This window comes from Protobothrops mucrosquamatus, unplaced genomic scaffold (assembly GCF_001527695.2).
Source record: "Protobothrops mucrosquamatus isolate PMUCROS unplaced genomic scaffold, P.Mucros_1.0 scaffold_255, whole genome shotgun sequence".
Lineage (NCBI taxonomy): Eukaryota > Metazoa > Chordata > Lepidosauria > Squamata > Viperidae > Protobothrops > Protobothrops mucrosquamatus.
The window spans coordinates 258,425-273,455 of record NW_015386331.1 but is presented as its reverse complement, the minus strand read 5'-3'; the positions used below and the strand labels follow the sequence as shown (position 1 = coordinate 273,455).

Sequence of the window (15,031 nt, the reverse complement as noted above, 5' to 3'; positions counted from 1 at the left end):
AAAAAACCTATTACAATAAGTAGTGTATTTCTTGCCCAATTGTTAGCCCAGTGTTAGCCCAATTCTGATCATCCTAATTCAAAGATTTATAATATCTGTGAATTTGAGAATTCCTTCCATAAACTTTTTCTTGATCTTTTCTCAAAAAACAAAAAACCCAGTGCTGAAATAGTTTTTTTTTTTTTAAATTGGTACATCAAGAAGTCAGCTAATATAGGTAGTCGTCGACTTTACAATCACAATTGAGCTCAAACTTTATGTTGCTAAGTGACAAATTTGTTAAGTGAATTTTGCTCCATTTTATGAACTTTCTTGCCACTGTTGTTATATGAATCCCTGCAATTCTCAAGTTAGTAAACTGGTTGTTAAGTGAATCTGACTTCCCCATTGACTTTCCTTCTCCAAAAGCTGCAAAAGGGGATCACATGACCCTGGGACACTGCAACTGTCGTAAATATGAGTGTCACTGCAACTGTCGTAAATATGAGTTTGACCATGTGACCATGGAGATGCTGCAATGGTTGTGTGAAAAAAGGTCATAAGTCACTTTTTTTATTGCCCTTGTAACTTTGAATGGTTACTAAATGAATTCTTGTAAGTCAAGGACTACCTCTACATGCAAAGGTAAAAATAAACTGCTAGCAGTCCTATAGTGATATTATTTCGAATTCAGAAAATGAGACTGATCTAGCAACTCTTTGTGTTTGGGGGAAAAATAATCTGAGCCACAGGGGGAAGAAGTATATTTTCTATTGCTTCAGGGTTTTGTTCCCTTTTTCTTCTTCTTTAATGCTTCTCTTTAACTATTGCTAATAAATTAGGACCCAGACTTCAGAATATGCATTTCTTTGAAAAGTCTATACTGAATTTACCAAAAACCTGGATTCATGTTATGTCTTGCCTCTCCTTACCTTCTCTGATCCTCTCTTCACCTCTACCCAACCTATTACTCCCTCCCTATATCTGGTAGCAACAACTTACCTACTTGTGGGCCTGGGATTGGTGAGATTCTGCTGGCTTTTCTACTGACTTTGGTTGTGAGAAGCCAGAATGAAGTTGTGCTGCCTAACAGCTGTGGGATTCAGTTAACGATGGTCATTGGGACTGCAGGGATTGCCTTTGCTAAGCAAAGTGGTTCATGCTTTACCACCAGTTGCTTAGCAATGGAAATTCTGGTCCCAGTTGCCATTTTAAATTGAGGGCTGCTTGTTGATGCTTCAAAACTTACAGGAGCATGAACATAGTTCTTGTTTGCAATACTTAAAAGCAGCCCCTCCCTTTCTTGGGGTTGCATAGGGCTTCATGTGGTCTTGGGAAAAAAATAAAACTGCTTTAAGGTGCTGGAGAGAGGGCCTAGTTTGTACTCTCATGTGCTCCAAAGCACTTTTTGGGGATTGAATCCAAAGCACTGCCCCAGCAGTTCCATACAGTGTATTAGCTGTGCTCCCTATATCAGGGGTCCCCAACCCCCGGACCATGGACCAGTACCAGTCTGCAGCATGCCAGCAACCTGTCCGCACAAACAAGCAAAGCCCCATCCACGGGATGCAGGCAGCGCACAAAACCACACCCCCTCCGGTCCATGGAAAAACCTCTCTCCAGGTAATCGGTTCCTGCTGCCCAAAAGGTTGGGGACCTCTGCCCCATATGATTCCTTCCTTCCTTCCTTCCTTCCTTCCTTCCTTCCTTCCTTCCTTCCTTCCTTCCTTCCTTCCTTCCTTCCTTCCTTCCCTCCCTCCCTCCCTCCCTCCCTCCCTCCCATTAGTGAATATGCTACACAAACAGATCAGTTAGTGCAGACATGTCAAACTCGCGCGACGTATCAGAGCTTTTTCCCCATTGCCGGCAATGGAGTGGGCGCAGTTTCATCATGATGCGTCCACCCTGTGGGCCGGCAGTTTGACACCCCTGAGTTAGTGAATATGCTACTCTTACGTTCTCCACTGTTTGTTCCTCCACATTCAGGAAGGGGCAGAACTGCCTGTTCCCTTTGTACAGATACTTTTCAAATTGTCTGAAATTTGTCATGGATATTCCTTACCATTTGAATGTATGTACATTTTATCATATTCTGCCTTCAAACAACAAGGAGATGATTTATAAGTTCTTCAAAAGGGGAGTGTTTAACAAGAATGTAGTTCAAAATATTCTGTTAGGTAAGCAAGGAGATTGACTTAGTGTAAGGCAGTTTCCTGAATATCTCTATACTTGTGATGGCTGGTGCTGCCAGTGTTAATAACTGACCTGGCTGTTTGTGCTGACACGATGCAGGCAGCATTGTCTTTGCTGGCTTTCTGTTTTCCTCTTGGCCAGCAGTGCAGGACGAATAAAATAGCAACCTTTGCTGCATGCCTGCAATTTAACAGACAAGGTCTTTGGGATATCCCCATACAATGTCAGAAAAGAAAAATGCACAAACTTAAAACAAAACTTTTTCCCTTTTTATCATTTTCAATTGTTTTTCCAAAATATTGTTGAGACACATTTTGATTATTTGTGTGAATGGAAGGATGCTTTGGGTCTCAAATGTTGCAGAGCTGGTACATTTGTGTTTCAGCATTTTGGATTTTTCTATTCCTGTTTCTTTTGTTGTGTGCTTTGAAGAGATCACCATTAACATGGGGAGGTTTTCCTTTAACACATTTTATATTTATTTTCTTGTCAGCTAAACTTACCAAGCGATCTCAGGAGAGAGAGAATCTCGGTATGCTGGTCTGGTCACCCAATCAGAATATTTCAGAAGCAAAATGTAAGTTACTCTTTTGTTTCTGTTTTATTTACTTTTCTTTTCCGTAGTGCTTTTTATTATATAAATATAATAGAATGAATAGAATAGAATAGAATGAAATGCCTCCAAATGTATTTGAATGTTCATATGCACCCTGTGACACAATGATGCTTATTTCTAAATAGACACATGCAGGATTGCTCTCTTAACTTTTTTTTTTATTCATCACATGTGTAATAAACGGGATTAGAAAGAGGATTACTTGTCACAATCCAAATCTGAATTAACTTTAGAAGAAACAAGAATATACCATAGACATTTTATATATATTAAGAATAGGTTATTTGCTACTTGTGTCTTCATTTAGTATTGACCTTTTATTTTTATCATTGCACACTAGAAATTTGAAGCAAATATTGCTTTGCATAAGTGAAGTGAAGTGATGGGAAGGACCACAAAAGCAATCTAGAATGTAGAAATTAGTATTGCAATTCCTGGATCTAGTTTAGAATCATATCTTTGCGTAATAAGTTGTACTACTAGTGCAGCTCCTGTATAAGGGGAAAAAGCCAATCACGAAGGATTTAATTATAATTCCTGTGTTTTGTATGTACTTGAAAGCTATGGTTAACAGTTGAAAAAGTCCCTGAATGTCAAACTATGACTGGAAGTCTATTTAATATCCTTTTCTAAAATTAATGCTGCTTTTTTGTTTGGGAAAAATAAGCCATAATTAATTTTAGTTCAAAGGAAACCATGTTTCTCTGTAAAAATAGCATCATAAGCTAACTTTGAGTAATACTTTAGTACCAAAATTGCACAAAGTTATGGGCAGGCTTTTAAGATCATTGAAGCTGGATGGAAATTAACCACAGGTTTCCCAGGCTGTAGAATTGATGATTAATGGCAATATCATCTGCTGATTTTAAGTCTTTTTTCTCAGCACAGGAAAAGGGCATTTTCTAGAGCTGTTTATGGGTTTAGGAGGAGTTTGGCTTCAGAGATTTGAGCAAAAGACCATTTCAGAGCAATTGCACTCTCCATCTGCATTGTTTCATTTTCTATTGCTTCAGAATTCTGTCTCGGCATTTCCGGCAGTCAGAATAAGCTTCTGCAGATTCAGTTACATTAGTAGATGAGACACATTCATAGAAATTTGTTCTGGCAACTAGATATATTGTAGAAAGCATCTGAAATGTCTCAGCTAGATAAAGTGAATTGCAAAGCAGCTGAAAGTAAAATATTTTTACTTTACACATAAGGATACTGTAGTCCTTGAATTATGACAGTAATGGAATCTGCTATGGTTGTAAGTCAAGGATTAGCTGTACCTGGTTTTTAAAATAAATAGCAATTTCATAGAAGATAAGGTGGTAAACGATGGCTGTATATTACTTAAGTATGTTATTTTGATGGTACTTGTCTATGCTTCCTAAATGCTTTCTTTCTTTCTTTCTTTCTTTCTTTCTTTCTTTCTTTCTTTCTTTCTTTCTTTCTTTCTTTCTTTCTTTCTTTNCTCTCCTCTCTCTCTCTCCTCTCTCCCTCTCTTCTCTCTCCTCTCTCTCTTTTCTCTCTCTCTTCTCTCTCTTTCTCTCTTTCTCTCTCTTCTCTCTCCTCTCTCCTCTCTCTCTCTTCTCTCTCTCTCTCTCTCTCTCTTTCTTTCTCTCTCTTCTCTCTCTCTCTCTCTCTCTCTCTCTCTCTCTCTCTCTCTCTCTCTCTCTCTCTCTCTCTCTCTCATTATTGATTGATTGATTGATTGATTGCTATGCAACCATATGAAAATTAGCTATGGTGTACATCAGGACAGGAAGCTTATGGCTTAGAGGCACACGTGGTTCCCAAATCTCCATTTTGATTTTCTGAGTTATTCTCACTGAAAATCAGAAGCATAATTTCCTGCTACTGTAAGGTGGAGAACACACAAAAACTAAAGTACAGCGTCTGTAATTACTTTATGATCACTTTTTTTAAAAAAAAGAAAAAAGGCAGAAAAAGGAAAAACTCTTATAGCAAAGAAGATCCATCCAGAAAATCTTGATCCTCCCATGAGTGGCATGTGGTCTTATTGGCCCATTCACTGCACCCTTCAAGCATCAGAAGGTTGCTGACACATACTGTATGATGGTATTGTGATATAGCAGTTAAAGTTTGGACTAGCTTTAGGGAGGCCCAGCTCTTATCTTTGTCAGCTATGGAATCTCCCTCGATGACTTTGGGTCACTTGCACATCCTTTCCCAGTCCAACTCACCTTACAGGATAGTTGTTGTGGAGAAAAATAGAGTACTGTGCATTTCACTTTGAACTTCTGTATGAAAGATGGGATATAAATCAATAAAGCATAACACTCACTGGACTCTCTAAATTCAGTCAAATGCTAGCGCTGCAGAGGACTTTAGGCATGGCTCCCAGCTCTGTCAAAGATGTGAACATTTGAAGGACTGGACTTCTCTTCTTTAAAATTGTTCTTTTTATACTATTGTAGGAGTCTTTTCAGGTCATGTGAAATTTGCATCTGTAAATTAGTATATGTGCTAATTGGGATAGCACAGAAATAGTATACAGCTGATGTTCTCAAAAAACATTTTGTTATAGTGAACTTTGTGAAGTCAAGAACAAACTTGTTTATGTTGCCTTAAATATAACTAAGCCAAAATTAAAAAAAAAAAAAAGTTCAGTGAATAGAAGCAGAATTGCAGCCATACTGATGCAGGGCCATTGTGCAGCAGTAGGGAAGTGAAAAGATTGTATTCATCTATCACATTAAGACATGCCAGAAATTAGTCAGTCTTGCACCTGAGCAAGTCTAGCCAATTCTATGTTTGTGGGGTTTTGGGGTGTATGAGTTGTTTTTTCCCCTTCGTTTTCCTAATTGCTTCTCTGCTGCAGTTGTGTGAATCTCTTAGAAGTTTGAATGGGCAAACGGTACTATGGTTAGAATGAAACTGAAATATGACTAGAAATCCTTTGTATAAAAGCTGATTTCTTGGCATTTGTCAAGTGGGATCAAGAGATTATTGCTGAAATTTTGTTTCTTTTCTTCATTGCCGATAACTAAGATAGCTGCCATTCTGGAAATTAATTTGGGAAAAGGTTCTTTATCTCTGCTTCAATTAATATTAAAATTTACACATTTCAATTACTTTGATTATACCCTAATTCAGCGGCCCCCAACCTTTTGGGCACCAGGGACCGGTTCCATTGAAAAAATTGTTTTCCACACACCTGGGGTGGTTTCATGCGCTATGTAAATCCCGTGCATGTGCAGATGAAGCTTTGCTCGCTTGTGTGGCCCGGTTCCCAACAGGCCTGGGGATTGTGGACCCCTGTCCTAATTGACTTGCAATATTAAAGCGCTATGAGAAAAGGATAGGATTTTCTTTAGGAGCTGTGAAGAAGGAGCTGTGAAGGGGTTCTGAGAAATGGTATAAGATTTGGCTCTTTTTTTTTTGTTATGGCTGCCAAAGGAGAATTTGTAGTTCTTTAAATGGCATTTTATTTTGCCAAGCGTTCTGAGCTGCAGAATGCTGTAATTTGGACGAATTGACATTTATATCTCCTACTTTGTCTTTTACTTGCCTTTTATAATGTCTTGTTTATTGAATTAAAAAAAAATTACCTTAGGAACTTTTGAATGATTTTGATAGGAAGTTGATATGTAACAAACAATAAATGCATATATCCTGAAGCTGTATGGCAGATACATCCCTTTTGTACAAGGAATGCTTGTGTTTATTACTTGAATTTGTCACCTACCATGATAGAAAATAAATGGATAAATTGTGCATAGATTGGTACACATGAGCAGCCATCTTGTGAAGTCTTAGTGTTTGCCAATAGAAGCAAAAAATGTGTATAAGAGTGTGCTTCTGCTCACTTTATTATATGGAGAACGAGCATTGGCTATGGCAGGGTAAATATAAAAATAAACTGAATGCAATAGGGATAGAGTACTTAAGTTTGTGATAAGACAAAAACAGGTCAGGTCAAGAATGATTTAAGTGCTGAATGAATGAATGAATGTGGATTAAATACAAAAGTGAATTACTAGTACAAAAGAAGTAGTTGGAGATTTGGTCATACAGAGAGAGTGAATGAGAATCAAATCACAAATCAAATATATTAAATAGACGAATGTGTTGACAAGAAGACAAGGATCAAGTACCTTATGATTGTGTGGAGCTGATGAAATCCTGGAAGAAAAAAGGATGAGGTTTAAATGACAAAAAGCAATATATGAAGTGGAATATGAACATGATAAAGGCAAGGATGGGTTGCAAGGAAAAAAAGTATGCAGAGTGAATGATGTCAGTACTTTGAAAGGAAATAGCTTGATGGATGTGTAGTGTATGTTAGAATATTAAGGTTGTCTAGCAATTGTCTTTAACATCCTTGTTGAGGTTATTTGAAGTGGTACTTTGTTATGAAGTGCAGGGGAGTGTTTCTCTATTAGAGCTCTTCCCCACCTCCACAGCAGACTGAAAGATGAATAGATTGGAAATCATTTATGTAATAGAAGATCGTTTTATTAATATAGGAGTATTCCATTAGGATTCTTGTCTTCTCTAATTCAAGAACCAGGGGTTTTATCACATCCTGAGGTATTCAAAAAACCACACTCCGCTTCAATGTACCAGAATATGTACAAATAATAGGCACCTTTGTGCCATCCATGCCTCTTTCTTTCATAAGGGGAAAAAACAAATTGACAAATCGTCCTTGAACATTAGCTTTTTATTATGTCTGAACAGGAAACAGTGGTTAATAGCCTTCAAACAGGTATGGTTATAAGCCAGCTTTAAGCTATGTCAAAAAAGGACCATTTTTTAAACCAGACTATATACATTAGACAGCATATAAATCAAAATAATGAGCATCTCACAATCCAGCAGTTGTTTTGCTAATACAGTAAATTCTTGACCTTAGCCAGGAGGAAGGATTGTATGATAGAGGTGAGTGAATAAATGATGAACGGAATGTTGAGCATGTATTAAATGTACATACTGTGTAAAATCTAGATAAATGTGCATAATAATATCAAATGTATGTAAAATGTATAAAAATCGTCTGGGCTGATTAGTACCACAATAGTTTTAGATCATCACCGGGAGAAAGTCTATTATTACCTGAAATTCTGATTCTGTCTTTTATATCCAAAGTCCACTGCATTGAGATATGTAAAATCAAGACTTTCCTGTAGTTAAACTGTGTATGGATATAATAATTCACTGTTCACTTCATAAATTTTATTTCTCTCTGAAGTTTGTTTTAGCCTCTTTCCTTCTCCGCTGACATGTAAATAATACTTCTCTCTCAAGGCAGAGTTCCATGGGTCTGATCCAAGTAGACTGTATTCCATAAAAGTTTTATGCTTTAATAACATTGTTAGGCTATAAGGTGTCACAAAACTGTTGTTTCTGCTTTGTTGTTTTAACACAGCTAAAGCCGCCTGGAAATGTATGCAGAAGAAAACCATTGCTTATTTTGTTTAAACCACAAAACCATATTAAGAAGATTTCTATTGTTTGGCTAAATAAATGCTTGAAGTTGAGAACTTCAGCTTGAATTTAGCCTTTTTCGTATTGTTGGAATAGAAAGCTGATTGAAGTCACTGGTATATAAATTATCAGAAAGAAGTGCTGGGGTCATAAGGTGCACATAGCTGACTTCCCCCTTTTTTTGAGAAAATGTTAGGTATGCCTGTTTGCTTTTTGAAGTAGTATATTCAGATCTCTCCTTATTTCCTAACAAATCTCTTAGAGACCGCTCCAAGGTCAAAGGATGGACTAACTTTATAAATAGTTTTCATGTAAACAGTATTTCGCTGTTTTCGTGTTACCTTATTTCCAGTTATTCATTTTCTTCTCTTGCAGGAAGCTTTAAAAATATCTGTAAGCTCATATTAGTCAGAAAGATTTCAACCTATAATATTTATTTTTAGGAGCAGTTTCCACCATTAAAAGTGATGGGAAACTGGCCATTGCTCCAAAAGGTTGTGTTTTGCAGGCCTGCAAAGTTTAACTGATGGCTAGGAACAGCAAGACTCAGGTTGTAGTCCTCCCTCAGTCATGGAAGCAGATTGAGTGATTCAAATGAGACTACCTTGCAGGATTGTTATGTGAGTGAAAATAAGGGGAGGTAGCACTATACACACTACCTTCAGCTCCTGGGCAGAAGACAGGATGTAAATCTAATAAAAGATGAACTAAAAATGCGTCTGGATCAGTTCTGCAATGGATTTTAATAAGTGCACTTGATTCGGAAAAACAGTAATATGAAGCATTCTATATAAAATGTTTTCAGATAAGGCCTGTTGTGAAGTATCCTTCATGTGTGTGTTGACATGCTAATATTAATTGGAGCTAATTATTTTTATTTTCTTAAGCCAAATTGCCACGACACAGAACAATTTAATCAACAAAACCTACATTATATCATATTAAAATGTGACATCCCTGCACAAATTACAAGTGCATGAAAATACTTGCACAAATCATATAAGCATACAAAAACTGGGCTTTGTGTATGGATTAAAATATTACTGCTTTAAGACAAAACTTGCAACATTTTTTAGAATTATATTATGTAAGTCCTTGGTAAAGAAAAAATAATTTTTGCTTAGCTATCCAAAAGATGCCTATTTAAACCCCGGGTCAGTTAGTGGGACAAATGAGGGCCATTCTTCTTGGTAACATCTCTTTTGAATCCAGCTCAACTTCAGTAACTTAATGAAATGATTTGCAATAGCTTTATGGGAATCTTTTTTCAACTTCCCAATCCAGATTATGGTCCTGATTTTTGGGGGGGGGGATTGCCTTTCATCAAGCCCGGTTTTTTTTTTATAAGTTAAAATTCAATACATTTTTTTGACAGAGCAAATAGTTATAAAATATTTTCAGTGGAAAAGCTACCCAACAGTTGAAAGATCTGAATATACTCATCTACCATGGTAACCTTGTTCATTTATTATGGTATCTTATATGCTATTTAAAATCAGTGAAAAATTCATTTTTATTCACTTAGTTTTGAGAACTATTCTATAAAAGAGGTGAACCATACTTCAGTGAAACATTTTTTGTTAATTCTGCAATACATATTGATCTAAAGTCTAAACAAAGTATCATATGGGGGGAATATTATTAAGGATAGTTAATATAAGTAGTGAAGAAATTCTTGTTGTATTTTAATTTAATAATATTTTGCAATAATTTGCAGTTCTGCAATGTGTAGATGAACAGCATAATTATTTTTAGACTAATATGGAAGAACATATAAGTACTTTAAAAAGGTACAAAGTATGTGTTTAACTGAAACAAAAACCTTAGTAAGAGATGCTTTTGTTATTTTATTTGAATTGCCACAATTTTTATAAGAAATTTGTAGTGCTAAATAGATAATCTTCAGTTTTGATGATTCCCCAGATGAAAGCATATTCCAGTCTAGTAGTTTATTTATATTCTTACATGATTTGATTAAATACCCAGTGTAATAAGCCATATACAGGGAGTTCTTGAGTTGCAACAATACATTTAGGACCATTCAAAGTTACAATGATGTTGAAAAAAGTGGCTTATGATTGTTTTTCACACTTACGACTGTTGCAGCATCCCTATGGTCACATGATCAAAATTCAGACGCTTGGCAACCAACTCATATTTATAACGGTTGCAACGTCCCAGGGTCAAGTAATCTCCTTTTTGCGACCTTCTGACAAGCAAAGTCAATGGGCAAACCAGATTCACCTAACAACCTTGTTACTAGCTTAACAACTGCAGTGATGCAATTAACAATGGTGGCAAACAAGATCGGAAAATGGGGCGAAACTCACTTAACAACTGTCTTGTTTAGCAACAAAAGTGTTGGGTTTAATGTGATTGTAAGTAGAGGACTACATGTAAAGAATGGGCTTGGGGGAAGTGAGGGAGAAAAGTGGAAGTTTAAGGGGAATATTTACAAATGCATGCATTCAGAACCTCTCCCAATTCTTTGGGTTGACCCTCCAAAGCTTTATGTTAAATTATGATTTTTAGTTTAATGGAATGAGAAATAAAGCACGTGACTATATTTAATTTTTAAAATTTTAGTTAATTTTAAATTATGTCATATTACATTTATCCTGACTGCATCCCCCTGATCTGGGATGTAATCAAAGGCCAGAAGTTGCCCTTAGTCTGAAAAACATATACATTACTGGTTTATAATCACGTATCAATCAATATCAATCCATCTGATCTTATTCATCTGTGTATGTGAAGCATGCAATGTAGGGATCATTGACTTTATGGAAGAAATTGTCTTGGGATATGCCGTCAATTCATATAATTTAATGGCAATTTGTTCTATAATTGAAGATTATAGCAGATAGTTTTATACCAATGAGTGCTGGCTACAATGAAAATAGTGCTCTATTAGATAACCCGTGTCCTGTTGTGAGGTGTTTCCTTATCTAAACATAGAAACAGAATGACCATGGGTTGGGCAAAAAAGCAGTGGGAGTGGGAGCGACTTCCAACTTCCTGCCAGCTTTCCTTTGAATTTCCTTGTGAGAATCTGGCAGGGAGCATCAGAAATCCATCCATCCTTCCTTCCTTCCTTCCTTCCTCCCTCCCTCCCTCCCTCCCTCCCTCCCTCCCTCCCTCCCTCAGAATAAATTCGAATAAGTTGGCTTACTGGTTGGGATCTGGCATTAAATGTCTGATGTAATGGTGGATTTCCCCTTGAATAATTACAGAAGGACTTCTTTGGCACCAAAAGATACTATTTGGAAGAGGCAGTTGTATTGTTTGATGTTCTTCCTGAACTCGTTTGCAGTAGGTTCATCTTTGCTATATTAAGGAGTTTATTAGGTAGATATAGCAAACTGCCTATCCTGACCTTTCCCTTCATAAAGGAGAAATTGGCAGCTTCTTCAGGAAGGAGGAATGCTTGACAGTGGGGATAGACTTTGGCCACCATTTAGCAGGCTGCGCATTGGATTACGGTCATCGCGCGAGTGCTTTTACCGCCTCCACAGATCCACCCACTGCGCAAATGTGCTGACACTCATCAACTTGCTGGCCTTGTCACCATGGCGCGCTCGACGAGCAGGCAGGCTGTCATCACTCACGTGATTTTGCCGCAGCCGTAGACACGACCGGACCTCCTGGGTCAATTACCGGTCAGGTGGCCAGGGGAGCAGGATGAACCTTAGCATTCCCCTGCTCCAACTGCACTAGTCTAATCCGCCAATTGATCCACTGCCAGAGTTCCCTCTCAGCACTACTGAGATAACTCACCTCAAGATGGAGGATACCATGGTTCCTCAGCCCAAGGATGCCACCCCTCCATCCACCAGCCGGAAAAGGCACAGGTCCTCCAACCAGGAGGTGGCAGGCAGGATCAAGGCCAAGGCTAAGACCATCTCCAGAAGGAAGCCTTCAAAATTGGCGGAGAAGCAGGCCAGTAGGAGGCACCAGGCTTTGGAGAAGGAATTTTCCAAAGCGCAGAGGCAGGCCAGGGCGGAGGCGGAACAGACAAAGGCCTTGTTCTTTGATCTCCCGCTGGGGCTCTCAACCTCTGCTCAAGGGGTCTGGTCCCCGGAGGGGATTCTCTCACTCCCCCCTTCTCCTAGGATGGATCAAGGTCCCACCATCCTTCATTGGCACCGTGGGTCCAACATTCGGGCCCAGAGGTCACTTTCACTCCCACAGCTGCCGAACCCATTGCCATTTGTGACCTTCCCAAGGGGCTAACAGTAAGTAAAGTCCAAGGGGAAAGAAAGATTTGCTTAACGACTGTGGCAAAAAATAGTTGTAAAATCGGGTGTTACTCATTTAATGACCACATCGCTTAGCAATTGAAGTTCAGGTCCTGATTGTGGTTGTAAGTCGAGGACTATATGTATTCTCCCAAAAAGAAAATCTTTTCCCCAATAAGAAGCATCTGAAGTGCTTCTAAAAAGACATTTACAATTAAAATTTGTGTTGCAAGATTGTGTTGACAAATTAACTGCAAATAAAAGTCAGCTGTAAATCAAGATGTTTAAATAATGAGTCTCGGAAAATCTATCATTTTATATTCATTTAACTTGATTTTAATTTGCTTAGTTTGTAATAGTCAATGTGAAATTTGGAGGACTTCTCTTAGCACCTGCAAATCCTTCTACTCTACCTGATCCTAATTTTCTGCACTTTTTCCAATGGAAAAAATTAAATAGGAGCTAGCATTTTAAAAGCAAAATACTAGCTTCCATTATATGTTTTATTTATAGAAATACCTTTAGACCTCACACAATCTCTATAAGCCATCTTTAGCAATTAAAAATACTGAATGGTTGCTTTTCAGTGCATTTTTTTGTAAGCACGTGCAGCTGTCAAAGATTTAAAAAAAGTGGAGGAATGGAAAGAAGCATCTGGAGCATTAGAAAGAAGTGATATGGAGCAACGTCAACACAATCACAATCACATTTTATGTGTAGGAAGAATAAAGTCCTTCAATTATCATTTTTTTGTTTTGTTTTAGAGAACATCATTTTAGAATTTGCCCTTTCACCCAGAAAGAATGTTTAACTGCCAGCATAGCTTTTGAATGACCACACTGTTTACGCTGAAGAGGTGTAAACAAAGTGGGCTGTTTCCATTCACTGTGCAACATGTTTTCTGAGAGTAATATTGCACTAAACTTTGAATATAATTATATATTTTTGGAACGTGGCTGGCCTCTCTTTTGCTGATTTGCCTCCCTTTCCTTATAGCTTCCTGCACAAATGAGATGGGGTGGGATAAGTTCACTTTTCTACAAGGTTTTCCAGATTTCCCATCTTCAACATCCAACTGCTGTTGTTACATACAGATTTATGATAAACTTCTTTTAAGAAAATAAAAGAAACAATTCAGGACCATCAGTCTCTCACCCTAGCCACTAATACTGTGGTAGGTTGAGCAGGGAAAAGAGAGTTAAGAGTTCCTTTTCATGAACAGAATAATATACCGATGCAGGCTCTGTGCTTTATAGGTAATGACCAGTACCTTGAATTCTTTGGAAACACACTGGAAGTCATTACAGTTCCAACAGCAGCAGACTGCCCTGTGAGCACATAGGTTGTTGCACTTTGTACCAGTTGAAGTTACCAGCTGATTTTTAAAGAAAATTATTGTAATCCAATGGCAAGATGACAAAAGCATGATTGCTCATCTTCAGGGCTTTTGATCCAAGGAGAAGCTGCAGTTGGCACATCAACTAAAGCTGGACAACTTGTGAATCAGCTTGGCATGGGAAAGCTCAACAATATAGTTAGTTCTCCCATAGCATGATAGTTGGAGTCCTATAAACCTTTGTGCTATGCAAAATTCTGCAACACGAGTAACAGGGTTTATGGAAAACATAGGATTGGGGCACACCCCAAAATACATAACCCAACCATTTCCAAACACAATAAATGTTCCTAATAAAGTACTTACACGGTTGAGGAAGGCACTGCTTTAGGTTTTTTGTCTTGCCCCCAAGATTTTCATATAATGGCAACACTTTGTCTTTTGTCATGGGAAAAGTTACTCCAGTTTATTTTTCTTGGATCTTCTATCTTAATAGATGTTCCATGTTTTCCCGTTCTTCACGTTTTGTTCTAATAGACTTGTTTAACTTGTTACTGCTAATAAAACTGCTTTTATTTCCTCAATTTTTCTTCTGATTGTCTTTAATATCATCTCTTTTATGCCAGTATCACACATGATGTCACATGTTTCTTTCAAAATACTCAGGATTTACTTTTCAAACTCAGTTAGTAAACCAACCTTTCCTTCTTTCCTTCCTTCCTTCTTCCTCCCTCCCTCCCTCCCTCCAAATATATTTTGAGACACCATGAAATAACCAAGTTGTGGCAAATGACTTAAGTGGGCAGTAAACAAAGCAGCAACCAATTGCATTCAGTTGGGTGGTGCTTGTCAAGTTTACTGCCATTTATTATTAGCACAAAATTGAAACTTGGAAAACATGTTTTCTTCTGTACAGACTTTTATTTATTTATTTATTTATTTATTTATTTATTTATTTATTATTTCAATTTATATCCCGCCCTTCTCCCGAAGGACTCAGGGCGGCTCACAACATTATTAAAACAAAGAAATAAACCGAATAAAACCAAATTAAAACCAAAATTTTTATGTTGTGATAATTAAAATTTCTAAAAAACCCAGTTTAAAAATCCTCCCTAGGCCAGGCCCGCTTGTTGGAAAAGCCATGTCTTGAGGGCGCGGCGGAAAGTAAGGAGATCCGGAATAATCCGGATCTCGGGGGGTAGTTCGTTCCAGAGGGCAGGGGCACCCACA

The 15,031-nt window shown here is 37.7% G+C and overlaps 1 protein-coding gene across 4 annotated transcripts in view; it reads left to right on the top strand.

Moving 5' to 3' along the window:
* Window positions 1-15,031, top strand: part of RCOR1 (REST corepressor 1) — a 185,548-nt gene that overhangs the window by 53,006 nt on the left and 117,511 nt on the right. For all 4 annotated transcript variants that reach the window (XM_015831292.1, XM_015831286.1, XM_015831280.1 and 1 more), the window contains exon 3: window positions 2,666-2,749. In XM_015831292.1, the coding sequence (XP_015686778.1) occupies window positions 2,666-2,749 (84 nt within the window). The remainder of the gene's footprint in view (window positions 1-2,665; window positions 2,750-15,031) is intronic.